At 38.0% G+C, this 27,554-nt stretch overlaps 1 protein-coding gene, 1 long non-coding RNA gene and 2 pseudogenes across 4 annotated transcripts; 1 reads left to right on the plus strand and 3 right to left on the minus strand.

Annotated features, from left to right (window-relative positions):
* Window positions 1-1,002: 1,002 nt before the first annotated feature.
* LOC137713888 (uncharacterized) lies at window positions 1,003-1,899 on the minus strand. The gene is made up of 2 exons (XR_011065343.2): window positions 1,750-1,899; window positions 1,003-1,613 (listed from the first exon to the last, which is right to left on the minus strand). It is a non-coding gene; the product is annotated as an uncharacterized LOC137713888 (long non-coding RNA).
* A 144-nt stretch (window positions 1,900-2,043) lies between these two features.
* On the minus strand, window positions 2,044-2,947 carry LOC137712351 (uncharacterized; annotated as a pseudogene).
* Window positions 2,948-3,438: 491 nt separating this feature from the next.
* LOC137713425 (histone deacetylase 6) lies at window positions 3,439-6,709 on the minus strand. 3 transcript variants are annotated; one of them, XM_068452715.2, is made up of 6 exons: window positions 5,975-6,709; window positions 5,115-5,555; window positions 4,832-4,974; window positions 4,191-4,281; window positions 3,981-4,114; window positions 3,439-3,749 (listed from the first exon to the last, which is right to left on the minus strand). In XM_068452715.2, exons 1-6 carry the CDS (start codon window positions 6,509-6,511, stop codon window positions 3,689-3,691), a joined length of 1,407 nt encoding a protein of 468 aa, XP_068308816.1. In that variant the 5' UTR covers window positions 6,512-6,709; the 3' UTR covers window positions 3,439-3,688. The 3 variants fall into 3 exon arrangements, with proteins under 3 accessions (XP_068308816.1, XP_068308817.1, XP_088540576.1); XM_068452716.2 differs by having other exon boundaries at window positions 3,439-3,769; window positions 5,975-6,608; XM_088684450.1 differs by having other exon boundaries at window positions 3,439-3,804; window positions 3,947-4,114; window positions 5,975-6,608.
* A 1,209-nt stretch (window positions 6,710-7,918) lies between these two features.
* On the plus strand, window positions 7,919-27,348 carry LOC137712350 (uncharacterized; annotated as a pseudogene).
* The last annotated feature ends 206 nt before the right edge of the window (window positions 27,349-27,554 follow it).

Raw genomic sequence — 27,554 nt, forward strand, 5'->3', positions numbered from 1 at the left:
TCAGAAGCCTAGCCCACCTAGGCTTCTTATCTCCTCATCAAAACTCCATCAGTAGCCTTGCTTTATCTCATTAAGCCGTCACTCATTGTCAAGACTCCCAATGCAAATTGTGAAGCTTTCTTTTCCCACGACGTCTATCTAGGTGCAACCATGCATGCAAAAGTGAATAGCAATTTAATTGCAATTCAGCTAATCACTTGAGATGCCATCTTCCATCAAATACCACTTTACATAGGAGTCCTAATGATGCATGACTTACGTGGCCAAAGCAATACCACAAATGCAAAACAAATCCCCAATATCTTTGCATGTTGTTATCTGATGCCGTGCTTTAATGCACATCCCCATATTCCATCATCATTCAAATCAATTGGAACTTAGACAAATATTAAGTTTAAATAATTTAATATATTACTAAGAGACAATATCATGATTAAAATCACAATATTATTTCTCAATAATAATTGAAAATCATTTCAATCACTTTGTCATTCAACGGCCCAAAATTTTACTCATTCAACAATTTTAATTATTTGAATCGATAATGTAATTTTGGATCCAAACAAATATATAAACCAAATTGGCACAAAGAGAAAACCCAAGTTGACAATGTGGTAGGAGGTGGGCAGAAATGTTGGTCTAAAGGCTTATGATGAATAGAGCAGCCGATTTTGAAAATTTGTCACCTTTTTCAATAAGGAGTCTCGTTGTCTCTCTATCTTGAACCTTTACAAGGGAAAAGTAAGACGTATGAAGATAATTAAATATTGTAGATTTGAATTATGTCAGTTGATCAAGATAATGTGCACCATTGTTTTATTCAAAAAAAAGTGTACGCAATATGAAGATGGATAAATCCAAAATTCATCGTCCAAATTGGGCATAAAACCATTGAAGAATACAAGTTATATATTTTGAGATGGATTCTTCCACTTGAATTACCTAGCTAATAATCAAATAAAAATGAGGACACAGGCCAACAATACATCTCAAACCTACTACTGCAACCACTAAAATAAACATCTCATTGCAATGAATTTATATTGTAATAATCCGATATACATCAATGTTTATTCAATTAGGCAAAAATTCAAATAGGAAAAAAGATGAAAAACAAGGATTAGCACCAATAAACTTCCTAATGTAAGCACAGGGCAGCATGATCTTCTTCCGAGCTTCGAGATTTGGAGGAATATCACCCGAGCCGTACGTGTAAGAGCAACGGAGCTATCTTCCATCGACTCTCAAGGCTCAAAACGAAGAGCTTGTTGGTGACAAAGGACGTCAAAGCCAAATATTGGACTTGCAATGAGGCAACAAGTTGAAACAATAAATTTCAAAGGAATGATCAACAAACATAGACAAAATTATAAGCGTAGATAGGCATCATCATGCAATAAGTGGAGGAGGTGCATAGCCACCGTGTGATTGATGTGGATTTTTAAGGGGTGGCGGTGGGGAGGATGTAACGATTTTTCTCAGGCTACGCCGGATGGGCACAGTTTTCTTGCTAACAATCTTGCTTAGACATCCAAAGCTACCTTCTTTTCTCCAAATTATCTTTCCCAAGCCACCTCTGCAGTCAACACTCAATAAAGTACCCCTCTCAGCACCTTCACCCACATGAAATCACATCAAGAAATGTTAATAGCAAGAAAGTTCGATCCCTGAAAACTTTGATATATTGAAGCCAAAATAGTAAGTAAATATGTAAATACGTATCTGATCACAGAAGGAAGATAACATTACCATGAAGAAGTACTACTGATGAAGAAGTTGCAGGAAACACACCAAGAAGAAGATATACCGTTACAACAGCTAAAACCAACTTTGCCAGAAAACTGCTCATCTTGGAAAGCAAGAACTTATAAAAGCAAGACTTATAGATCTGAGCTAAGTAGTCTTTAAAATATAATTATATGTATATATATATATATATAGGTGTGTGTGTGTGTGTGTGTGTGTGTTTGTCTTAAATAATGTGGGCGGTGGCTCGAAAAGGGTTGTCAATTAATGGTTTTGTTTGAAAATTAATTATGGAGTTTGACCTCTACATCACCAAGAAATTTTGGGTGGCGTTGTCCGACCGACCATGTCATCGCTCTCACACGAAAGACGAATCTTCACCTACTTCACGCGTTCACTCACCTTGATTTAAGGAAGGCATTGTATCCAAAAACCCGTTGCATTTCCTTCAGAGTTTCTTCCAAAAACCCGTTGCATTTCCTTCACTCAACACGAAAAGCTTGTCTCCAAAAACCCGTTGCATTTCCTTAATCAATTTCCCATGTCTCAGTGAATCTTCAGCCTCCACACAGCTACCTCCTCGAGTGCTGGCTTTGAAAGCATCTCCGACATGAATTATAAGCCTATCTGTGTATTGCCTCTCAAGCTGTGAGAGTCCAAAGTACTCTCTGCCCGCACCAATCACACATGGGTCAAGCTCCCACCCACGAACCACAACTTCTGGGTACAGATCAAGAATCGACCTTGTCGTAGATCCCGCCCCGAACCCAAGAATACCAATGGGTCCGGGAGGGATAATCGGTGGCAAGGTGGCGAAGACGCCGAAGTAAGTGCTTGTGAGGGACTTGAAAATGAAAGAGATGCTGTGGATGTTTCCAGGGTTGTCAAGAAGGAGGAGTCTTGAGCCGGCAAAGGGGTCGTCGGCCCTTTTCGAGACCTCGAGGACCCGAATGTAGTTGTGCATGGACTTGAATTTGGCGAGGATTTTGACATCCTCGCGGGGATGCCATCGTCCTGGGTCTTGGTTTCCGGGTGGAATGGTGGGCGGGTTGGGATTTGGGCGTCCATGGGTGGAAAAGGAGTAGTTTTGGAGGTGTTTTGGGGGATAAATGGAGGTTTGGAGATGTAGGATGGAAGGAGTTGGGGAATTTTTGAATTGGATAGGGACTTAACGGTCGAATTTGGTGGGGATTTTGCAGAAATGACATTGCTTTTTGCTCTCTCTAATCTGTTTTGCACTTAACAGGGAGAAAAGCATAAAAAATGAAAGGGCGCGTAAGATATTATCATAAAATGGACTCCATTTTAATTGGACCATTTTTAACTTATTAATCCCTTAAAATGGAAAGACTTCACTACATCCGCTAATGTCAATTTCTTATAAAAAGTTAAAACATATAACTTTGCACTTCTTATTTGAGATGCCCACAGTTACACAAGTCTAGGTAAGTCCGTCTCCTCAAAAGATAATTGGAAATAAGAATTTACACAGTACGGGGTAACCCATCGTGTATTCTAAAAATTTACACATCGTTGTATCATTGACACGGGATGTTACGGGTTAAATTTTCAAATTTTCAAAAAAATGACATGATTAGTACTACTACGGAGCTTTAAACTGTTAGATTTTGATCAATTATACTTGAAATTTTCTGAGTTCCCACATTAGAATAATTAGAACAAGAGTAAACCTTTTCAACTATCTAATCAGAAGGTTTTCTAATTCATATATTCGCCTGCTGCTGTCAAAGTATTGCAACTCTAAACAAAAGGGAGCAAAATATAACAAGGGCATCACTAGCTACTCTAATACCTCACTAGTTAATAGGATTCCCTTCCACAAATTCTGTGGCTTTAACCAAGCTCACTGTGCTCAACACAACATCTCGTGTCGAGGTGATACAGGGACATAACGACTAGAAGCTATAAAACTCCATCTGCGTCAGCACGAAGGATGACGATGATGATGCTTTTTATCTTCTTCCATCTCATCTTCGCCATCCCTACATTAACAACCACATCTCTGAACATTGGAAGAGGGGCAACAATCAAAACGCTCTTTATCAAGAGGAAAATCCTATATACCGTTTTGATGCAAATCTCGTTAACGTGATAACCATGTGGTCAGATTATTTTTCTAATGCACCAGTATCGAATCAACCTCCAAAAAGGGCAGTGTTAACATGAAAGCGAAAAGAACCTAACCTACCATATAATAAATAAATAAAACTTACCACACATCCATAACAGTGTGCTGACGAGCAGTGGTGGGGAATTTAGTCCAATGCTTGTCGTCTTCAGGATCAGAGTCATAAATAACGCCGTTCCAAATGCGAGGCTTTGGTCTTTCGTCCAATTTCTCTTCCACCTGCATCCATTCAAACTAAGGTTATAAGAAACAAGGTGAATACGTAAAATCCGTTTAATTTTTCACTGATACGAACCTCTTCTGGAACTTTTGTAGTTGGTGGTGTTGTCTGGAAAGGAACACTGGGTGTATGAGGTATTCGAGTAAGTTGCTCTAGCAGTGCATTCCTGAGAGAAGACAAAAATAAACAATTAATAAAACTTAAATGATGAGAAAGGGACAACAGAGTTCACCGCTAGTTAAATATACAGTCCAGAATTCTCAATAAATGCTCGTAGTTGAAGATTCCGTTGCACCAGGCAAAAACAGTTGAAAGAAAAATAGCACAACTGTTGAATTACTAAAGGATCAAGGTACAAAGTGTCAAATCATACGATCTGCAATACCAATTACAAACAATTATTGGCATCTGAACTTAAAATCCAATATCTAATGGGTCAAAGTAATTACATGACATCCTGAATATTTCTGGAAAGAGAAGCTAAGCTTGGAGCTCAGAACACCAAAATATTTTCAAATAGAAACAAATCAAGGATGAGCTATTTCTCTTTTACAAGATCTCAGTTCTATATTTCAAGCATGGTGGGGCAAAGTATGATAGAGTTGAGATTGCTGGTGTCAGCAATCACGAATTAAACATTATAGCGTAAAACTAAAATGCAGTACAACAAAATCCACTAGCACCGACTGTCATAAGTAAGGAAGCAACAACCAGACCTTATTTTCTCCATATCTTTGGGCGTGTTTAGATTTTCCATGTTGGATGGGGCAATGTGAAGAGTGTAATCTGGCCCAAAATACTCATAGTATTCATTGTAGGGCAAATTATTGTCAGGCTCCACCCCGACCGCCACTGCTGTCTGGTACAAAGTAATAGATGCAATCATAAGGATATTACATCGCATTATACTTGTTGCAAATCAATTAAAAGAAACAGGAAACGCAATTATAAGATGTTACAGTGATTGCCAAAATGGAGAGAAAGGCGTTAGAGATAAACCTCATAACACCAGCAACGAGCCACGTTACGGATTGTATAACCTCCACCACCCAACACCATCAGAGGAACATTGAAAGATCTAAGAAAACGAAGACAATCTGCATGGCCTCTGACAGACAAGTTGAAGCACCCCAACCTATCACCAGACAAGGAATCCGCTCCACACTGAAGAACAACTGCGTCTGGCTGATACATCTCCATGACTTTCTGGAGGATGGGCCGAAACAAACTACGAAAACTCTCGTCATCCATTCCATCATTTAGCGGGACATTCAGGGCGTAGTTTTTGCCAGTCCCAGCCCCAACGTCTTTAATGTGCCCGGTGCCAGGAAAGAAATCCCCGAACTTATGGAAAGACACAGTCATGACCCTATCAGTAGTGTAAAATGCCTCCTCAACTCCGTCTCCATGGTGCACATCAATGTCTACATAAAGCACACGCTGTACAGTGACGACAATGACCGGATTACATAAGTAATTCAATAAACAATCAAAAGCAATGACGACATAGACGACAGCACAAATGAACAGAACAAACATCCCACACTTTGACCATACGAATAATCCGAATAAAAGATGAATATTCTCAGTCTTTCACAAGTAGATTTCATTCCGTTCGAAATATTATCAAATTCAACTTTACTGAGCTCCAAACAACTTACTACCGATTAAGTGCGAGCAAGCATAAAATTCATATAGTACAGTAACTGAAAATTACTCAATGCAAGTAAAATATGCAGTAAATATCATCAAAAACCCTAAATATGTAGCTAAGCTAATCGAGTTTCGAACAAAAATCATTGCTTCAATTCAAAAAGTAATAATTTAATTACAAAAAAATAAAGCAGTATTGGTCTTACCCTGTGAACCTTGAGGAGTTCAAGAATGCCGAGCACAATATCATTGACATAGCAGAATCCAGAGGCCTCGGCCTTCTTGGCGTGATGGAGCCCACCGGCCCAGTTGACAGCGATGTCGGCGTCCTGGCGATTGAGCTTAACGGCGGCGCCGATTGAGCCGCCGGCGGAGGCCTGGCAGAAACCGAAGAGGCCGTCAAATACGGGGCAGTCCTCGCCGACGTTGAAGCGCTTGAGATGACGGGAGTGGACGGAATCGGCGAGGGTCTCGGGGGTGACGGAGGCGAGGAAGTCGACGTAGTCGTCGGCGTGGAAGCGGCGGATGTCAATGGGGCCGGCGGGAAAGGGCCGGTTGATCTCCATCCGACGGTGGAGGCCGTAATGGACAACTAGGTTGTGGGCCATGCGGATACGGTGGGGCTTCATCGGGTGGCCTTGGCCGTAGTAGTAATCGCCGACGGTGGGCTCGTAGAAGTAGCTCACTCGCCGTTTCTTCGCGTCTGGGCCTGACGGCAGTGACGCTCCGCCTTCTGAGTCCATCTCTCTCCCTCTCTCTCGATCGATCGGCTCGAATGGTTTGTTGGGGGGAGACGGAAATTGCTAGTGAGCAACGTACGACGAGTCGTCTTGTTCACAAAAGTAAGCGATGAAGAAGATAAAGAAGTAGCGGGTCGCGGGTAGCTACGAGCCCAATGAGGCCTGCTTAAGAAAAATGAAACCCAACCAAATATGGTGGACACCTTGTAGAGAGAGGAGCTTTCTCTTTAAGATTGAAGAGAAGTTCCTCCTTAATTTACTTTTTGATTGATTCACGTAACTTTGTGTTTATGATTGAAACCATTTATATTATATATCACTTTTTAGATCATCTCTACAAAAAAATCAATTAAACTAAGGTCGTTTAATCATCAACTGGAGCAAATAGAGAAACAGTTCATACTACTTTTACTGAATTCGTCCATCTGTTTTCCTATAGTTTGATGACTAAATGATCTCATATTTTATTGAATTTTTGCAGAGATCATCTTTATAGAGACTGATTAATAATATTAGGTGTTCGATCATAAGATTGAAGTTCCATTAATCGGCCATAAAGTGAATTGAGGAGGAACTCTGCCTCAACCCATTGAGGAGACGAATTAATTTCATTTCCAAGATGTGTTTTACAAGTGCTTTTATGTCATAAAAGTGATTTTTGAAGAAGCGTGTGACAAATACTTTCACAGAAAGCATAAAAAATTAACGTGTTTCTAATGAAAGCTCTTCTAGATGAGCACTTGTGCGGAAAAGTGCTTCTTACAAAAGCAATTCAAAAATAAACCTGTAATTTTGTAAAGGGTTTACAGTACAGTTGCTTAAGATATGGCCATTCTTAAATTTCGAGTTCGGTTCTTCCTCTCTGTATTGCTTACATTTTTAAGCCGCATTGTATATTGTGAACAAAAATAGATTATTGAAGATTAGCCAACTTGGGCCATAAGTTTGAGTTAGGGTTCCTGTGTTTTTGAGCAAGCCTCTTTGCCCTATGATATTTTTGGGTTTGTTCAAGACTAGGCTAGTTCCGATTTTGGTTTTCTTTTGTCATCCCCCCAATGGTACCGAAAAACAAGGTAATGCAATACCATCGAGCTCGTGTACAAGTATTAAAGTTTGATTGGGATGTAGAGATGGTACATTTTGTTTACTAAATTGTTTTGATATTTGAGAAATTGAAGAAGACAAGAAATGCATACAACGAGATACATTGCGGTCAAGCTCTTAGAGCATGAATCAAAGGATGGATTACACATTATTACAGCATCAATCGCTTTGTCTGTCAAACTATCAAGTTAAATTTGTTACATGAGCATGCGGTGGACTCGTGTTTTGCGTACGTGATGCCACATATGTCCATTTGATGGACTAAGATTCTTTCCGGATCCTTCAATTCTCAAGTTGGAGAGAAAGATGGAGAAGAGGGAAGAAGATGAACAGAAGAAGGTTAACAAAGAAGAAGATGAACAGGAGAAGGTAAAGAGGGAAGAAGATGAACAAGAGAATGTGAAAGTGAAGGTGAACAAGATTAATTCATGGCCATTCGATTTTCGGTTGAATGGATAGGATTGAAGAATCCAGAGAATCTGAATGGAAAGGGATCCAGGAAGGATCCTATGGCCATTTTGATCTTTTAAAATGTCTTATTCATTGTTTATGTGGCGCATGTTAATCTACATGCCACCCATTTGGCCTCTAAGTTTTAAAAAAGAAAAAAAAAGAAAAAAAAAAGACCAATATAATCAATTTTATGTGTGGATTCGACCCACCTAACAAATTAGTATATCTGAAATACTACCTCAAAATTTTAACTTTAAGTATTCATAACTTTAAGAATTGTTTTTCCTTTGTTTAAAAGTATTACATACAGCGAGTGCCCTTTATTACTACAATGGTGAAAAAATAGAGTCATTGTATAACGACATAAGTTTAAACTCCGTCGGTAACTAATCTACCATCTAATCTAAGAAAATCTATCATTTGACAAATAAAAAATATTTACATACACTAAATAAAGGAGGTATAGAATGCATTCGACCCTAAACTAAAAGGGTTGGTCTGGAACATCATAATTCATAATTGATATGTTTAACTGATTGTAATATAATGGAATGGCTACCGAATGGAATTAGGAATTAATTGTTAATTAATAAATTAATCTAAGAGGCAAGCATGTTTTCACCGTTGACAATGAGTTACAAAAGTATACCTGACTTAATCATTTTTAAAGATATATAAATGTGGGATTACCAAGATAATGAAAGCACAAAACACTTTTTGTGTCATGAATTTAACCGACAAGGCAAGTTTAAGTCTACTGTGTCAAAAACATTTGCAATGCTTAATATGTAGTTCATAGCTAATATCTAATCAAAATTCATCTTCACAAGACACTTTTTCTGTTTTTCAAGCAAACCATTGGCGGACTCCATCGACCTAACATTTATATTATGTGATCTCAAGTTGTAAAATCAAGTGAGATTTGTTTGCTAACACTATGGAAAGAAAGAAAAAAAAAAGGTATTTGTTAACACCGGTAATATATTTTCTTATGGTGTTACAGTGGACTCAAATTACAACGTAAAATTAACTAGCCACATTCTAACTTACTTTTAGAGAATTTGAACAGCAATACTGTCTAATTTTTGGCATACGTGGTGCTATCTACACATCAATTTTTACTTCCTACGCAACCCCTGTTAATTTATGTAGTTTGATCTTCTTCAATTCATTCGATTCGATGGTTAAAAATTAAAAAATGTGTATGAAAAATAAAAATGAATACGTAAATAGCACTATTCTATACTTGCCATCATGTATATTTGTCCTATAATTTGAGCAAGCTAAAGCAGATTTTAATTAGTTAGAGGCGAAGCATGTGGACACACTAAAGGTGTTATTTAGGATATAATATTGGTGTCAAATCGAAATTTTGGTTATCAATTGGGGACACGAAATTTTAATCAGGGTTATCCCTTTAGCTTTGTGATTGGACATAAAGGGTGTTTCTTCTCAAGGCGCTCTAATTGCAACTTTTGACTTGATTTATGGTGGTGGGGATGGGTTCATGGTTCATGGGTCATGGGTGGACTCAAGCTAGCGGGTCCAAAGAATCTTAAAACACTATACATCTCATCAATAGAGAAGATGAAACTTGAACCAAATTCCAACCCCAAATTAAAGTTAACTACAACACAATTATGTGATTAGATATAGTCCACTAACACAACTTGGCACAATGAGAAGGGACCATCATATCTATATAACCTTAACCGCATTTTTTTCCTTCTCCTGCAGTAATCCTAATTGTACATGCATTGAGTGTCAAACAACGCAATAAGTTAATGATTTTATTCAGCATCGAAGGAGATATATATTGGACTAACCCAAGTGATATACTATCTTAGGGAGACTTTGAATGCAGTTTTTAACTATGAATATTCTTTAACTGAAATCTTGTTGATTTTCAATTTTTTATCGAAGTCCCTGAAATTAATGTGATAATTTATTTCTATGTATGTTACTATATTTTTTAAATTAAAAATTGAAATTTATAGTTATTTATGTTAATGAGATTTTAAATAAAAACCCATAATTTGTGGGATTAAAAATTTTAGAATATAAATTATTACTATTGTGTGTGTGTGTGTGTGTGTATTGTAAGATCCCACATCGCCCAGGGAAGTGGATCTTGTAAACCTTATATGTATATTCTCATCTCTACCTAGCACGAGGCCTTTTGGGAGCTCACTGGCTTCAGGTTCCGTAGGAACTCCGAAGTTAAGCGAGTAGCGCGCGAGAGTAATCCCATGATGGGTGACCCATTGAGAAGTTCTCGTCTGAGTTCCCAGAAACAAAACTGTGAGGGTGTGGTAGGGGCCCAAAGCGGACAATATCATGCTACGGTGGAACCGGTCTGGGATGTGACAATTTGGTATCAGAGCCAATCCCTGACCGAAAGTGTGATGATGAGGACGTCGAGCCCCTAAGGGGGGTGGATTGTAAGATCCCACACCTCCCAGGGGAGTGGATCTTGTAAGCCTTATATGTACATTCTCATCTCTACCTAGCACGATGCCTTTTGGGAGCTCACTGGCTTCGGGTTCCCTAGGAACTCCGAAGTTAAGCGAGTAGCGCGCGAGAGCAATCCCATGATGGGTGACCCACTGGGAAGTTCTCGTGTGAATTCCCATAAACAAAACCGTGAGGGTGTGGTAGGGGCCCAAAACGGACAATATCGTACTACGATGGAGTCGAGTCCTGGTTGTGTTGGGGGCCGGGGCTGGGATGTGACATATATAAACATAGGTACATTCATCAAAATTAACAAAAAAATTATTGTACCAAAACATGGGTACATTCTTCAAAACCACAAAAAAAAAAAAATGTTAGGCTTAATAACATTAGTAAATTTCTTCGATTAAACTTAACATGGATACATTCTCAAATCAAAGAAAAAAGAATGTACCCATATAAGTTTAAAAATCGATTAAAAAAATTGAATAGATTTTATATTAAAAAAAAAAAGGGTACATTTTACATATAACAAATTGGTATATTTAAGAATGAGTACATTTTAAGATTAAAAATTTGAAAAAATTACATGAATGGGTACATATAAGATTAAAATTTTGAAAACTTGAAAAAAAAAAAAAAAAAAAAAAAAAACCTTGGGTACAAACTTATTCTAATTTTTTTATTTATTTTTGGAAATGTTTTGAATTGAAAATTAGTTAGGAGTTTAATAAAGGTGTGAGTATTAAAATTCTAAATCAATTATTAATTTTTATTTTAAAAAATTATGTAACTGACATGTCACATCCCGAGCTGGGTTCCACCACATCCTGGGCTTGACTCCGCCGTATCATGATATTGTCCGCTTTGGGCCCCGGCCACGCCCTCACGGTTTTGTTTCTGGAAATTCACACAAGAACTTCCTAGTGCGTCACCCATCCTGGAATTGCTCTCATGCGAACTCGCTTAACAATGAAGTTCTAATGAACTTCGAAGCCAGTGAGCTCCCAAAAGATCTCGAGCTATATAGAGGTGGGCATGTACATATACGGCATAGAGGATCCTCTCCCCTGGGGCTAGTTTGCACAGCTTTCGACGGCGAAGTACTATGAGTGGACCCCTTCTAAAATGCATGTTTTAATAGTAGAAATGCATAAATGAAAAGCATGATTTAATGATTACGTTTTACGAAACGTTTTATGTGATAACATGCTTACTAAGGCTAGTTTGAATTATTACTATTTTTCCTATAACCCGTATTCTTTATAGAATATCTGATAGATGACGATATAATATTTAGAACACGTTTAGAACACCTCTTTATAGTATAGATGATGGATGACTTTATACTATGAAGTTGCCTTTCAAATAAATGTATGTTCAATGGTTTTGTACTTACTTAGTAGTCCCTATTCTGTTACAGGGTGAGGGATAGATTCCGTCCCGGGTGACGGTTACCGTGTTGGCATAAGGCCTGAAGATGGTTTTCCTTTGGCTATTAACACAAGGACGGGGAGCTGGCACAGGGCCTGGGGGTGATTTTCTTCTGGCAATTGGCACAGAGACGGGGAACTGGCATGGGGCCTAGAGGGATATTAGACATTCACTAGTGATTACGATATATATGAGATATGCTTTAAGACATTGCACAGCAGTAAGATCCATTCTTTTATTCATTCAATTTTTATATAAATTCTTTTAGTGTTCTAGTTAGTTATATGCTCTGAACACGTTTCTTAAATGTATATTAATTATTCTTTTATATTTGTAAGTCTTATTTATCTTTTGTTTTCAGCATTTGCACTCAATAAGTAGCTTTCGTCACCCTCAGGTGTCGGCCAGCACGTGCCTATTCTGGGATTCGGGGAATATCGGGAGCAAGGCGTATTGGAAGACAATATCGTTTAGGATACTTGATTGATTCTTCTTGATCATAGAAGCAGATTTGATCCATGTAAATCAATGTAAATTATATTCTATTTCCTTCCTAGAATAGGCTACCTTGTATTATATAAGTCTTGTGTTCTATTGTAAAGAATATAATGAAAAATATTCAAATGTTTCTTCCCAGACTTCATATTCCTAGAACCCTAGTCGAGTTACTTCTCAACATGGTATCAGAGCACCATTTCTGATGACTCTGAATACCTACACAGCTTCTGTAATCCTAATAAACACAACATCACCTAAACCACCATGGGCGATCCAACAACAAAACCCATTGGGACTGGCAAACAATTTGCATCATGACAAAGATGCAATGATATGGTCCTTACCTGGATTCTCAATTCGATCCACGATGACATTGCGAGTAGTGTTTTTTATTACACGACAACAATCGATGTTTGGGCTGACTTGCAAGATCGTTTCTCACAAGGAAATGACTCACACATTTATCAAATCAAGAGAGAGATCATTGAACACAGACAAGAACAACAATCGATCTCGGTCTACTACACGAAACTAAAAGAGTTGTGGGATGAACTGGCATCCTACAATGAAACTCCGACTTACACATGTGGGGGGTTGAAGAAGGTAAATGATCGAGATGAGAAAAAAAAAGGGTGATGCAGTTCCTGATGGGTTTGAACGACTCTTATGAGCAGTACGTGGACAGATACTATTGATGCAGCAACTACCAGACACTAGGAAGGCATACTCACTTGTTCTCCAACAAGAGAAGCAAGTAGAGGTATCTCTGAATCGTAACAATATAAATCTATATGCCATGAATGTAACCCATAACAGCGAAGCTGCTGCACCAAAAAGAAACACCCTTCAATGTTCATATTGTGATAAAAAAGTACCACATCGTGGATCGATGCTTTTACCTGTATGGTTTCCCGCTGGCCATAAGTATCACGGCAAATCAGTCAAGCCACCAAACAAAAGAAAACCTGCGGCAAACCAAGTGAAAGTGCAGACCGAGACCACCAATAGTTCTGATTGACGACACAAAGCGACGTCCAGTGACGGTCCAAAGTTCACCACTGAATAATATAATCAACTTATGGAAATGCTCAAGAAGAGCAACATTAATGGTAATCCGCAACATTTTGCAAATGCAATAGGTACAATCGCACATTCCTCTAACTTGTCAGAAGTCTCCCCAAAGAAAACTTTATATTGGATCATTGATAGTGGGGCAACGAACAACATCTCTCCTCTCCTCACTTGCTAGACAAGAAATCATTATCCATGCTGGATTCTATTTAATTACCGAATGAAGGACATGCCTTAATAGACTTGATCGGTTCTATACAAGTTACCCCTCACATTAAACTTGATGGAGTGCTCCATGTGCCTAACTTTCGAGTTTACTTATTATCTTTTAGCAAACTTACTGAAGCATTTCGATGCATAGTGATTTTCTTCCCTGATTTTTGTGTGATACAAGACATGGATACGAGGAAGATGATTGGCCTGGCAAGCAATATAATGGGATCTACTACTTGGCGCCAGAACAAAACCCTCGTCTTGCTCATCACATTAGCCGTAACTCCATCCCCTGGCACCAATGATTAGGGCACCCTTCCGCCAATCCTCTGCAAGCTTTAACCAAACAAGTTCCAACAATAATGTTTGATTCTAGTCATTCATGTGACGTTTGCCCTCTTGCTAAACAAACCCGGCTATCTTTCAAGTTCTATTTCTTCTAAAGCACATTTTGATTTGATACATTGTGATATTTGGGGACCTCATCCAATCAATTCCCATCCGGGGGCTCGGTATTTTTTAAAGATTGTTGATGATTATTCTCGCTATACTTGGATACATCTTATGCGTTTTAAGTCTGAAACACAAGGGTTGTTATGTTCCTTTATTGCTTGGGTCCAAACACAATTTAATTGCATGATCAAAGCACTTAGGGCTGATAATGGTGGTGAATTCACCTCTTTACGCTTTTTTATTTATTTATTATTATTATTATAGCAAGGGTATCATGTTTCAGACTTCTTATCCGTCCACACCCCAACAAAATGGGGGTTGTTGAACGGAAACACCATCATCTCCTAAATGTTGGTCGAGCACTTCGGTTTCAAGCCAATTTAGCACCAACTTTTTGGGGGGAAAGCATACAAACAGCGTGTTATTTAATTAATCGTTTACCTACACCTCTCCTTGATCACAAAACTCTTCATGAGATTTTGCATTGCCAACTTCCCGATTTTTCCCACCTACGGGTTTTCGGTTGTTTATGTTATGCTACCAACCTCCATCCTCACCATAAATTTGACCAACGTGCTCAAAAATGTATTTTTGTTGGGTACCCATTAGGTCAAAAAGGCTATCGCGTTTACGACCTCACCACACACGAAATTTCTTCCATTCGTGACGTGGTATTCCATGAAACCACGTTCCCTTTCCTCACTCAACCTCCTGATCATCAACCTGATACACTTGTCTTACCTATCCGCATCGACTTTCTTTCTCTCTCATCCTAATCCTACACAATCTCCTCCAGAACCCCATTTACCCACACCGACCGCCACCGACTCTCTCATAGCACCTTACTTAGAATCTTCACCACCCTCCCAATCACCTCCACCACCCTCCCCATCACCTCCTAACCCACCTGCCACTCAACACTCTGGTTGCGCTCCCAAGCCTTCCGTAAGGCTCCAGGGCTACCATTTGTATCATGTGTAATCCCTTGCTCCCAGCACCATTCCCTCCTCCATGTCAGGTACTCACTATCTTTTATCTCACTATGTATCATATGCTCACCTTTCACCATTGCATCGCTTTTTTGCTTGTGTTATTTTGACTCTTGTTGAACCAACTACATTTGCACAGGCTAATAGTGATCATCAATGGCATGCTGCCATGGACTCTAAACTTCTGGCCCTTGAACAAAACAACACATGAACTCTCAATACCCTCCCTCCTAGTCATCGCGTCATCGGTTGCAAATGGGTATACAAAATCAAATACAACTCTGACGGTACCATCAAGCATTATAAAGCTCGCCTCGTTGCCAAAGGTTTTACACAACACGAAGGTATCGATTACAAGGAAACCTTTGCTCTTGTTGCCAAATCACAATTTGTTGTCTGTTAGTCGTTGCATCTGTTCATAATTGGTCCTTACATCAAATGGATGTCCATAATGCCTTCCTTCACGGTGATCTTTGTGAGGAAGTTTATATGCAGCGACCTCCTCGGCTTCATCGGCAGGGGGAGCATAATGTATGGCGACTCAACAAGTTCCTCTATAACCTCAAGCAAGCCTCTCACATCTAGTTCCATAAATTTTCCACTGCCATATACCAAGTCGGCTACCAGCAGTCAATGGCCAACTAATCCCTATTCACTAAGGTGCGTGAAAATTCGTTTACAACCGTCTTGATTTATGCTGACGACATGATTATCACAAGCAACGATGAGGCTGCCATCCATAATCTCAAGCAATTTCTTCAATCTTATTATCGAATTAAGGACCTTGGACACTTGAAGTATTTCCTTGGTGTGGAGGTGGCTCGGTCTTCTCAAGGAATCTCCATTTCACAACGTAAATACACACTTAACATTCTTGATGAAGCCGGCTTACTCGGTGCAAAGCTTGCAAAGTTCCTTATGGAAGAAAACTTGAGATTATCTCCAATGGAAGGGCAACTTCTCCACAATGCCTCGAAATACAGGGGGCTTGTTGGGAAACTTATTTATCTCATAATCACTAGGCTGGAGATTTCATACTCGGTTTATATACTCAGCCAATTTATGCAACAACCAAAAAAAGCCTCATCTCGACGCAATTCACTGTCTCCTACGATACTTAAAGGGGTCACCTGGACAAGGGCTTATTTTTCCTTCAAATGAGAGTTTAACGTTGAAAGGATATTGCGACGCCGACTGGGCTCGATGTCCACTTACGAGAAGATCCGTCACAGGCTATTGTATATTCCTTGGAGGTGCACTAGTATCTTGGAAAACCAAGAAACAATCTATTGTTTCGCGATCCTCAGCTAAAGCAGAGTATCGTGCCTTGGCCTCCACTACATGTGAGCTTACGTGGATGAAGTTCTTATTGGCTGACCTGCAAATTAATCACAAGGATCCAGCAAAGTTACACTGCGACAACCAAGCTGCACTCCACATAGTTGCCAATCCAGTTTTTCATGAACGCACCAAACACATAGAGATCAACTACCATGTTGTTCGTGAACGAATACGTTCTGAGGTTATTTCGACAGCCTATGTACCTAGTGGATAGCAGCTTGCCAATATATTCACCAAGCCACTTGGACAATCAACATTCCATTCTCTACTTGGCAAGATGGGTGTTCTTGACATTCACACTCCACCTTGAGGGAGAGTATTGGAAGACAATATCGTTTAGTATACTTGATTGATTCTTCTTGATCATAGGAGCAAATTTGATCCACGTAAATCAATGTAAATTATATTCTATTTCCTTCCTAGAATAGGCTACCTTGTATTATATAAGTCTTGTGTTCTATTGTAAAAAATATAATGAAAAATATTCAAAAGTTTCTTCCCAGACTTCATATTCCTAGAACCCTAGCCGATTTACTTCACAATAGGGCGTGTCATGACATGTAAATTCATTATTACATTAATACTAGGGACTTGGATCAAAATCTGAAAACTAAGAAGGTTTCAATCAATAAATATTAATAATTAGGGACCGGATACTAATTTTTCCATTATCTTATATCTACTCTCAAAGCCTAGCCTATTATCTATTATCTTATATGTACTTTCTCTCATCACTGGACTAACCCTAATGATATATTTTCTATAAAATGTTCCAAAAAATAAAAGGAGTGGCATGAAAGTTTCATGCCCCTGATGGAGAAAGAATTAGCTTTCCTTCACGACAAGAAATAAATTTTATCTTTTTTCTTACATTTTTATGGAGACAAGAAAAAGTTTGAGACCCATGGGCAAAGGACCTAATCATTTGGGGGAAGGATGAAGGGAAAGAAATGGGTTTCCATGGCTTTACTTTCACTATCATTTTGTGATCATCATCTCTTGAAAAGGAAGCTTTCTTGTTGGCCGACGGAGACTGTATGAAAAGCACTCTGCCTTTATAGTAGTTTCCATGAAGATGCATGAGAGAGAGAGAGAGAGAGAGAGAGAGAGAGAGAGTACTCTATATATATATATATAATTTCTATATTTATTTTCATATAAATTATTTTCCATACATGTAAATACATAGTACTCCAATGGCCGGGACAATGAACCTTGTGGTTGTGATCCTAATTTGGGCAAGCCCTACATGCGTAAATACTACACATAAACACGTGCATGTGGTACGCACGTGTTCACATACATACATACATACATACATACATGCATACATACATACATATATATATATATATATATATATATCCATTTGATTAACCTTAGACCTATTTTCTCAAAACAAATTGTGTAATTAACTATATGAAACTAAGCTGGCTAATGGCTATAAACAATTATTTTAGGTGGCATGCATGCATGTCATCCCAAAGCTATTATCTCATTTCTTTATTTTATAAAACTAGTACGTTGTAATTCATTATTGTAAGATTGTTTCTTGGTGCAAAAAATTCGAGGATGATAATTTTGACAACGAAAATCATTGCAGTCTAATTTAATGGGAAAGCTTATATTAGCTGTTGAAAAAACTCCTAGAGGGACCCATCTTAATTATATCAATTGTAATTAGTGGTCCTAGCAAATTAATTAAATTGTTAATTATTGTTATTATTGTCATCATTAAATTAATTAATGTTATGTCAATATTTGTTGATCATATATCAATAGAATATGTTGTGTAGAGAAATGGTAAGGAAACTCTTTATGGATTTTCTGTCACATCACAACTTAATGTCAATTTAAGTGTTAACATTATTAAATATTGTGTCAAAAACCCGAAGTGACAGAAAATCTGTAGAGAATCTCACTTTAAGAAAGCCCCCTTAGGCCATCTCCAACCGAAGGGTCCAGAGGGCCAGAAGGTTGAAAATAGCCCGAAAACCGTCTCCAATCAAGGGCTAGGCCAGAGGGCTGTGGAATTTGAGAAGGCCCCATGGAATTGGAGAGGGCTGGAGGGCTAGCTGCATGTAGCCAGCCAGCTCGGGGCTGACCAGAAAATAGAGCATTCATGTCGGTTATAACCAACAGGATTGCTTAAAAAAAAAATTTGAATACAACGGTTAGTCAGCTAGCCGTTGTATTCAAATTTTTTTTTTTTTTGTTTTTTGGGCCAATTTTTTTTTTTTTAAGGAATTTTAATTTTTTTTTTCCTATAAATACCTAAACCATTAATTAAATTTAAGTTCTAATTTTTTTAGTTTTTTGGGCCAGTTATCGTTGTAGTTTTTAAATTTAAGTTGTTGGATTTGAATTTAAGTTGTTGTAGTTTTTAAATTTAAATAATAAATTATGTTTGGCCCTCGGTTGGAGACGATTTTTCATGATAGGACTAAAACGAGCCCTATGGCCCTTTGGCCCTCGGTTGGAGACGGAGGCAAATATGACCCTGTACTGTTTATTAAAATATTAATATCTTGGAAAATCTTGGAGGGCCAGAGAACTAAAACGAGCCCTCTGACCAGCTATCGGTTGGAGATGGCCTTAGCATTTCTCATGTTCTCTATTGAAAAAGCTAATCATCTTGATTCGTATTCCTTTTTAATATTCAGAAGTTGGTAAACTCATGGATGCACTTTATATATTCACCTGCTCGATCATTCAAATTTTCACCTGGATATATCATGTTTAACCACTCATTGTACTTTTTATAGACAAAAAGCATATTCAACTACCTTACTCATAGTATGCACCATAGACAAAATTTTATTTTCCTTGGTGTTAGTGTGATTGCATGACCACCTGAGGATTATCAATTTTGTCATAAATTAGAAACCTCTTTTGCACACATAAAAATATCATCCTCACTTAGTTGCTCTAATGCTACATAATATTTAGTGCTGGTGTTTTGGTTGTTAGATTTGATTTCTAAACATTTAGATTTTCTATTTCTATCTCAATCATTTATTTTCGGAGGTGAATTGTCTGCCCTCCCATTTCCATGTTTTCCCCATGCCCTCCTGTGATGGGTGGTCATGGTTAAGTCACGTCAACATTTTATATTAATTTTTTATAGAAATAATAAAACAAAAAGTAATAATAATATAAAATTTTAACGTGACTTAACCGTGATCATACAAACAGAAGAGCATGAAAAGAGTATGAAAATGAAAGGACAGACAATCCACCGTCTTTATTTTCATACCACATGTGAACGTTCGTCTAACAGAGAGTGTGTGTTTAATTTGCTCCATAGGAATAAGTGTCATTTCCTTTTCTTTCTCATGACTTTACATAAATAAAGATGAAATGACAATTAACCTGTCAGATAAAAAGAAGCCTTACCATGTATAAGAGAGATGGTTACTTGCCTATTCCGAGTAACCTGTCCCATAATCTCTGTTTTTTTTTTTTTTTTTTTTTAACGTAAGAAAAAATATTTTTATTTTTATTTTTCTCATCACGTAAGAAAAACGAATATAAAAGATAATAGTAAACCTGAACTAGTGACATGAAGTTTCTATCCCAGACGTGAAGTGGACTGGGAATATAAGGTAGATGACTATCATGGTGACGCCGTAGCCACACGAGGACGAGGACTTGCCGACTTTTGTAATTAAGGTCAAGGTGGTACAATTAGCAAAACAGTACACTCTACCAATATATTGCCGCCAGCCGCCACGAGAGAGAGATAAATTAAGAGATCCACAACCGCAGGAGAGAGATATCATGTCGGAAGTATATACATGCCCTCATCCTCATGATACACAGAAGATCAATGGATGATGACCATTTACACGCTTGCATTTGCATATATCTTTATCTTTTATATGTGGAGTCCAACTGTCCCTTACCATATCGCAATCTCTTGGTACGTGGTAGTGGAAATCTTTACATACCGACCGACGCTTTCTTACGCTCAAAATGCACGGTGAATTTTGAAGAAAGTTATGATTTTACGCAGAAAATGTATGGTGAATTTTGAAGAAAGGGTTAGTATTATAAAATTAATGGGTAATATAATAAGTAGTTCAAATTATATATAAGTTCTTGCAAGGCTTCTCTTTTTATTGATGTGAGACTCTTTCACCTTCACATCCTCACACAGCTCTCATATGTGGCGAATTTTTAAACTAAATACGTGGGCAATATAAATTGGACGACATGGAACACGTATGGTCTTTGGACTTCACATGGACCAACTTGCTTGTATATCATGAAGAAAATTAGATTTCTATTATAAAACCATTTAACAATATAAAAAAATAACTCAACTAACATATAAACCCCCTTGACATGTTTCTCCTGTTAACAATATGTGACTCTTTAACCTTCACATCTTTATAAATTTCACTTGCACTTATTAGTGTAAGTAGCAACACATACGTATACACAAATTTCTCATACGTACAAGTGCTGTGCATATATACCCTACTCGAAATAGACAGGACCTACACTGTACGGTTTCAATTCACATACACCACTTGCATGCATTCACAAGTATTTTTCTTTCTACCCAATCTATAAAATTTTAAAGTCATGTCACGCGCAACATACCAAAAAATGAAGTCTTGTCAGTTGTCATACATGCATGGTTCCACGATCTATAATTGTCGTCGCCCACAATTTTATTTTTTTTCAGGCTATTTGTGACGGTGATTGTTTCTCTCTTGAGCCTATAATGTATGATTTATATTCCATTGTGTAACCTTTTCTTCACTCGTACTCTTAGGTCTTAACGGATTCAACGTCTGACTTTAAAACTCGTCTAATTACATATCTATTACTTTTAGGCCACTGCACCCTCTCAAAATATATAATTTGGATTGATTTCTTTTGATCAGTGAATTTTTTTTCTTTCATTTGTTAATTGACAGAAGGACGAGTTGGTATGAGGTTAGGCAGCCATGGCAAGGGAAGAGAGGAGTGAGGTTGTAAAACGTCATTAAAGTTGAAGGTTGGTGAAGGATCTCATAGGGGCACTTCCCAGCTTCTTGCATACATCGAGAAATTTGAACGGAGAAGATGATGAACAACGAACAGTCAGCGCAAGAGGATCCTCATCCTTGTGAAAAATTGAGAAATTTTTCATTGTGATCAGAACACGGGTGGTACAACATTTGTTTTTATATAAGTGGTAGAAAATTTTATTTTTTAAGTTATTAACTTTTTAACACACATATCCTACCATTTGCATAGTAACACGTAGTATATCATCATGTGTTCCGGTCACATTGAAAAATCTCTCGTGAAAAACATATTAAATTGACTTTTTAAACACACGGTTAAATTGTGAACCTTGAACGGCTAGATTTGAATGCCTTGACCCAAAAAGAATATGCAGAGGATCCTCATCATTGTGAAAAATGATTATCGCCACCACATAAATCTTATTAATTTTGCTTTATTAGTTCGATAGATGCTCTTATTAGATCCACCATGTGCATTGAATCACTAGCTAATGACTTGTGTTCCCTCTTTCTTGGGACTGAATGGACCAGATGATTTAACTTGGGTCTTAACTGGAACAACTTTAAAATAGTTAAGTCACCACTTAAATCCTCAATTGGGCACAAAACATGCGTGAGAAGAGCTGAGCTAAATACTTAACTGAAATGGGAAAAGGAAAGAATCTAGAGAACTTCAAATAGGGGAAGTAAGGAAAGAAGATTATATCAACTAGCCTCATAATTAATTTAATTCATTTGGTTTCTAATTTTTAAATGTTTGATCATGAATTTTAAAAAGAAACTCACACTTTTCTGTATTTATATAAACAAATAAAAAATTAAGAGGTGAATGATTCTCAATATCTTTGCAAAAACAGAAAACTCAAAAATCAAAATGCTTCTAATTATTATTTCCATAAGTAAACATGTTTTAAGTTTATAGCTAAGTACTGGCTTGATTATATGGAAATGGGATCAAGCCATCTTCAATCGAAAGGGCTAAACATATCGTCATCTAGAATTATAGCCCTACAAGAAATTATTTTTAAATGAACAGTGTTAGGTCATACTCATATACCATCTCCAATTGAAGGGGCTAAATATAGCCCCCTTAGTAATTTATTAGTTTTAAGTTTATACTTTAAATTTATCAGTTAATTTATTTAAATTATCGTTAAATGTTTTCAAACATAGTCATTAAATTTGAATCAACTATTGGAGCAAAGGAACTGAGCCCCAAAAAATGGGCTAATAGGGGGCTACACTTGGCTAGCCCGATACCCATTTGGGCAAATAATGACCTAGTGAGCTCCACAAAATTATAGTACATCCATCCATTAGAGATGAGTTTTTGGACAAATCAGGCCCTTTTTTTTTGTTTTAAGACCTTTAACCCTATCCATTGAAAATGACCTTAGCCAACTTATACTGACTAATATAATAACCTTAGGCTAAGTTTGGTATTGCCTTTTTCACCAAAAACTGTTTCACTTTAAAGTTAAACAGTAAAAAAATGTTTGGTAAATATAAAATATACTAGCTATTTTAAAAACAATGGCCACCAGATAGCAGCTTTTAAAAGTAGTCTATAGAGCAGCTTTTAAAAGTAGTCTATAGCTTGCTTTTAAAAGCTGCTTTAATAAAAAGTGGAGTTGAGCCTTTAAGATATTTTTAATTCATGGAATAAGCTTATGAATTTTAAACAATGCCATTATATATCCTTCTAGACATTGCATTTACATTGTTTTTCATACTCATAACATTTTAAAAAATATAGTTTATCAAACGCTCAACTGCTTTATTTTACAGCTGATTATTCTTAAAGCACAACAGAAGTAATTTATTTAAAAAGTACAGTAATTTCAAACTAGTCCTTAATTAATTTGGTCAATTTAAAAAAAAAGCTTTTTAGCCAAAATGGTCCCTGAGATTTGCATAACACATAACTTTGATCCCTGAGATTTAAAATCAATAGAAATTGTCCCTGAGATTGTCCACCATCCATATTTTTGGTCATTCTGTTATAAAGCTCCGTTAAGTTAAGGGTATTTTTGTAAAATCAAATTCTCCACTTTTTTTTTCACCATTTTTCTCTCATTTCTCTTATAACAGCTAGGATTTTACTTTCCGATTCCCTAAAATTTCCCGAGAAAACTGTCCTTGATTTTCTCGTTGACTACTCGTTCTTGTCCATCTAATAGCCAGCCGGAATCACAGGATTCTGCCACAGACTGGAATTGCTACCATCCCAAATGAAGCTCTACAAATCCTCTTACTACTTAGTCTCCCATAAATTTGACAATACCCCATAAAGCAGCGACCTTGTTCTATACACCGGCAACAACAGTGCCGATGAACCCCCTATTTCTTCAACCAGAAGAAACGAAACGAAAGCTTAGAGCTCGATCTACACACAGTTTCAGAAGAAACCCATGTCCTCCAAACTTTGCATTTCACGAGTACTACTACATAATGCTCAGAAAAATCATCGTGGGCAAGAAGCACGTGAAGATTTCGTACAAATTTTTCGTCCCCGAAGCCGACATCAATGGCGGGACAATCGTGGGTTCTGGATCGACCATCAAGTTCATGGAGAAGCCGATTTTCGAAGTTGTGGCGCAAGGGTTTGAGTCACAAATGGCAAATTACACGATTACACGAGAGCAAAGGACTTGGAAACCAAAACGGGATTGAGACCCTATTTCGATATTTCGAAAGAGGAAAAATTGGAGTTTCCGGAATTGGTTTTCCGGTTCAAAGGGGGTGCTAAGATGGAGTTTCCATTGACAATTATTTTCACTGGTTTCGTGCTCGGGGGTTGTATGCTTGACGATTGTTAGTGATGGGGTTATTGGTCCAGAGAGTAATGGTGGACCTGCCATTATTTTGGGGAATTATCAGGGGCAGAAAGTAATGCTGGACTTAACCCTTTTGCGCAAAAAGCTCAAATGGCTCATGGAGGACTCAATCGAATAACCCAAAAACGTCGATAACAACAACGGAAACGTTAGGCTAAGGGTGGAAATTGAGGAGCTTTATATGTTATGGAAGTAGAGGGTTGAGGAAAGGAAGCCTTTTCAGTATGTTGTCGAGTGCGAACATTGGAGGGACTTGGTGTTGTGTGTTGAAGAAGGGGTTTTGATTCCAAGGCCATAGACTGAGCTCATTGTTGATTTGGTGGGGATGTGGTTTTGGGGAATGAAAGGTTGAGGAAGGGTTGTGGGCTGATTTTACAAAAGTACCCTCAATTTAACGAAGCTTTTTAACGGAATGACCAAAATTATGGATTGTAGACAATCTCAGGGACCATTTCTATTGATTTTAAATCTCAAGGACCAAAGTTTTGTGTTATGCAAATCTTAGGGACCAAAGTTATGTGTTATGCGAATCTTAAAAATCATTTTGGCTAAAAAGCCTTTAAAGAATGTTTAAAAGAGAGGAATCTGTCAATTATGTGACGGTCCTATATCAAGAGTTTTTTTCTACACAAACTATCCATCACCGTCCTCTTTAAAAATCTTTGGGGACCCAAATGAAGGGAGAAATTTCTTATGGTACGGAAGCATACTAAATCGATTTTAAAAGTTGGCCTAATAAAATTAAAATAAACTGAAGTACAGTCCAATTAAGGGTTGCTTTGATTAATTTCTTCTTTTTGACTCTTTCGTTGGACTTAAGTGTTGCTTTAATTAAACCAGTAATTGGGCAGCTGCTATTGTCTTAATACAGAATAAGGGAAATTAGTTAATATAGAAAGATTTTAAACAGGTTGTGCTGAAATAGTCTTAAGTGGCTGTGCTGGTCTAGAAATTTTTGGAGTATGAAAAGACCAAAAGACCTTTATTTGGAAATCGTTATATTGCCCTTCACTCTCGTTTTAGAGCTCGTTTGAAAGTATATCTAAAATGATTAAAAAGTGTTTTTTAGGAAATGTTTATGGAACCAATCTTTAGTAAAAATGGGCTCGGTTGGAAGTGCATTTGAAATGACTGTCTTGAAATGACTGTCTTTATAGAAATGTATTTTGAACAAATTCTTAGTAAAGTGCAAGTAAGTCCTAAAAAAACATTTGAAGTGCTTTTGTAAGAAGCACCACTTACGTACTTCTTGTAAGTACCCAAATATATATATACACACACATATATTCTCTCAAAATGATTTCAGTCATTTTAAAAACACTTTCAAACGACTCCTTACTCTCTACCCCCTCTTTTCTCTCTAGCTCTCTGGATGCTTCTCCTAGATCTCACAAAATTGAATATGAATGTTAATCTCATTCATTCATGTGATTTGTTGATTTATGAATCGCATGATTGTGGACTAGGGGTTGAACATGGATTTGATTCGTCGAACAAGGAAGCTACCTACGATCTGACCCAAAGAAATGCCTCTCGTTCATTGATTTCTATATTTTAATTTGCTCCATTTTCTGTGGCCATCGGGAGCAGCAGATTCAGACCCATTGTGAATCCCATTTTGCTTCACTCTCTTTTTTTCTCACTTGGGTTTTGAATCTAATTGCTTCTATTAGATCTCACATAATTGTTTCGTAGGTTTGTTCTCCATATAGGCACATTCCACCAATCTACCAGAGTTCATCTCAGGAAAAATGGATCACTCGGACATACCAAGGAAGCTCCACCTCTATGAGTCCAAGCATGTCATCCGACGAGTTCCTGAGCTTCGCCGTCTCTCCAATATCGTGGCTGTGAAATACTAACAATATTTTTTTTTTATAAGCACAATATTAACCATATTGTGAACACATAGACATAGACGCACTAGTGGAGCCAATGCGGGGGCATTGGCATTTCTTGACCCCAATAGGTTTGTAAATTTATCCTCGTGACATTTTTTTTGACCCCTATAGCTGCAGAGTAACAGCAGATGAAATATTGGGCATTGGAATATTATATATCAGTAGCTACAGATAAAATATTATTGAAAATCCATAATTTTCCATTAGTTAATTCCAAATTCCATTGGGCATTGGACATAATTTTCCATTACTTCATTAACTTAATGTTGAGAGAACTTGCCCATGTGACCTGGACAGAAGGAATACTGCACATATTCCTTGTCAGACAGCACGCCACCTTTACAGCAGGAGGAACACATGCTCTGATGTGTTGCAGCATGGGCAGGCCACCTTTTACTTATGGTTGTTTATTACATGCAATTGTTTAAATGCATGCGTATGTGTAAGATGTATATATAACACCAACTGCTATTACAGCAGTTTGAATAAGAATAACAAAACATCAAACTTAATATGGTATCAGAGCAAATCCTTTGCTCTGCTCTGCCTTCACTCTTCCGCTGCTATACTGTGATCTGTTAATGCAGCTGTGCAGGACTTCTGCGTTGCAGACCTCACAGCTCCCGACGGCCCTGCAGGCTACTCTTGCAAAAGCCCTGCAAAGTAGATGACTTTGTTTTCTCGGGCCTAGGCGTTGCTGGCAACACTACAAACATCATCAAGGCTGCAGTCACCCCTGCATTTGCTGCTCAGTTCCCTACTGCCGCTGCTCCTTCTCCATCGAGCACCTCACCATCGACTGCTCAGTTCCCGGCCTTCCGCGCCTTCATCAACCACATCTCCAACACCTGCCGCAACGGCCTCGCCCAGCGCCGCCTCTGGTCCGAGCTCCTCGCCGCCCTCGCCCTCACCGTCGCTCGCCGAGATCACCATCGTCCTCTGCTACTTCCAGTTGTGCAGCGAGGATTATTTTTGGTGGTGGAGATCATACCTCACATCCGAAGTCGGAGCAGCCGCCGGAGACTTGTGCCTCTTCCTCTACGCCACATTCTACTTCTTCACAAAGCTTGAAATCACAAAGCTGGTCTCGGCCCTCTTATACTTCGGATACATGCTCATTGCATCGTATGCATTCTTTATTGTCAACGGAACCATCGGCTTCTACGCCTGCTTTTGGTTCACGAGGCTCCCCTTCCAGCTAACGGTGCCGTGTTGAATAGGTTCTCCGCCGCCGGGTCTGTGGCCGTTGGGATTTTCGCTGCTATACTGTGAGCAGC

Source organism: Pyrus communis, chromosome 14 (assembly GCF_041283825.1).
Source record: "Pyrus communis isolate YQ-2024b chromosome 14, ASM4128382v1, whole genome shotgun sequence".
Lineage (NCBI taxonomy): Eukaryota > Viridiplantae > Streptophyta > Magnoliopsida > Rosales > Rosaceae > Pyrus > Pyrus communis.

Bases quoted from the DNA above. Each gene is read 5' to 3' on its own strand.
- LOC137713425 (XM_068452715.2), bottom strand. From the start codon at position 6,511: ATGGACTCAGAAGGCGGAGCGTCACTGCCGTCAGGCCCAGACGCGAAG. The intron at 5,556-5,974 runs GTAAGACCAATA...GTCACTGTACAG, and splicing joins AACTCCTCAAGGTTCACAGG to CGTGTGCTTTATGTAGACAT. The intron at 4,975-5,114 runs GTTTATCTCTAA...ACTTTGTACCAG, and splicing joins CTCGTTGCTGGTGTTATGAG to ACAGCAGTGGCGGTCGGGGT.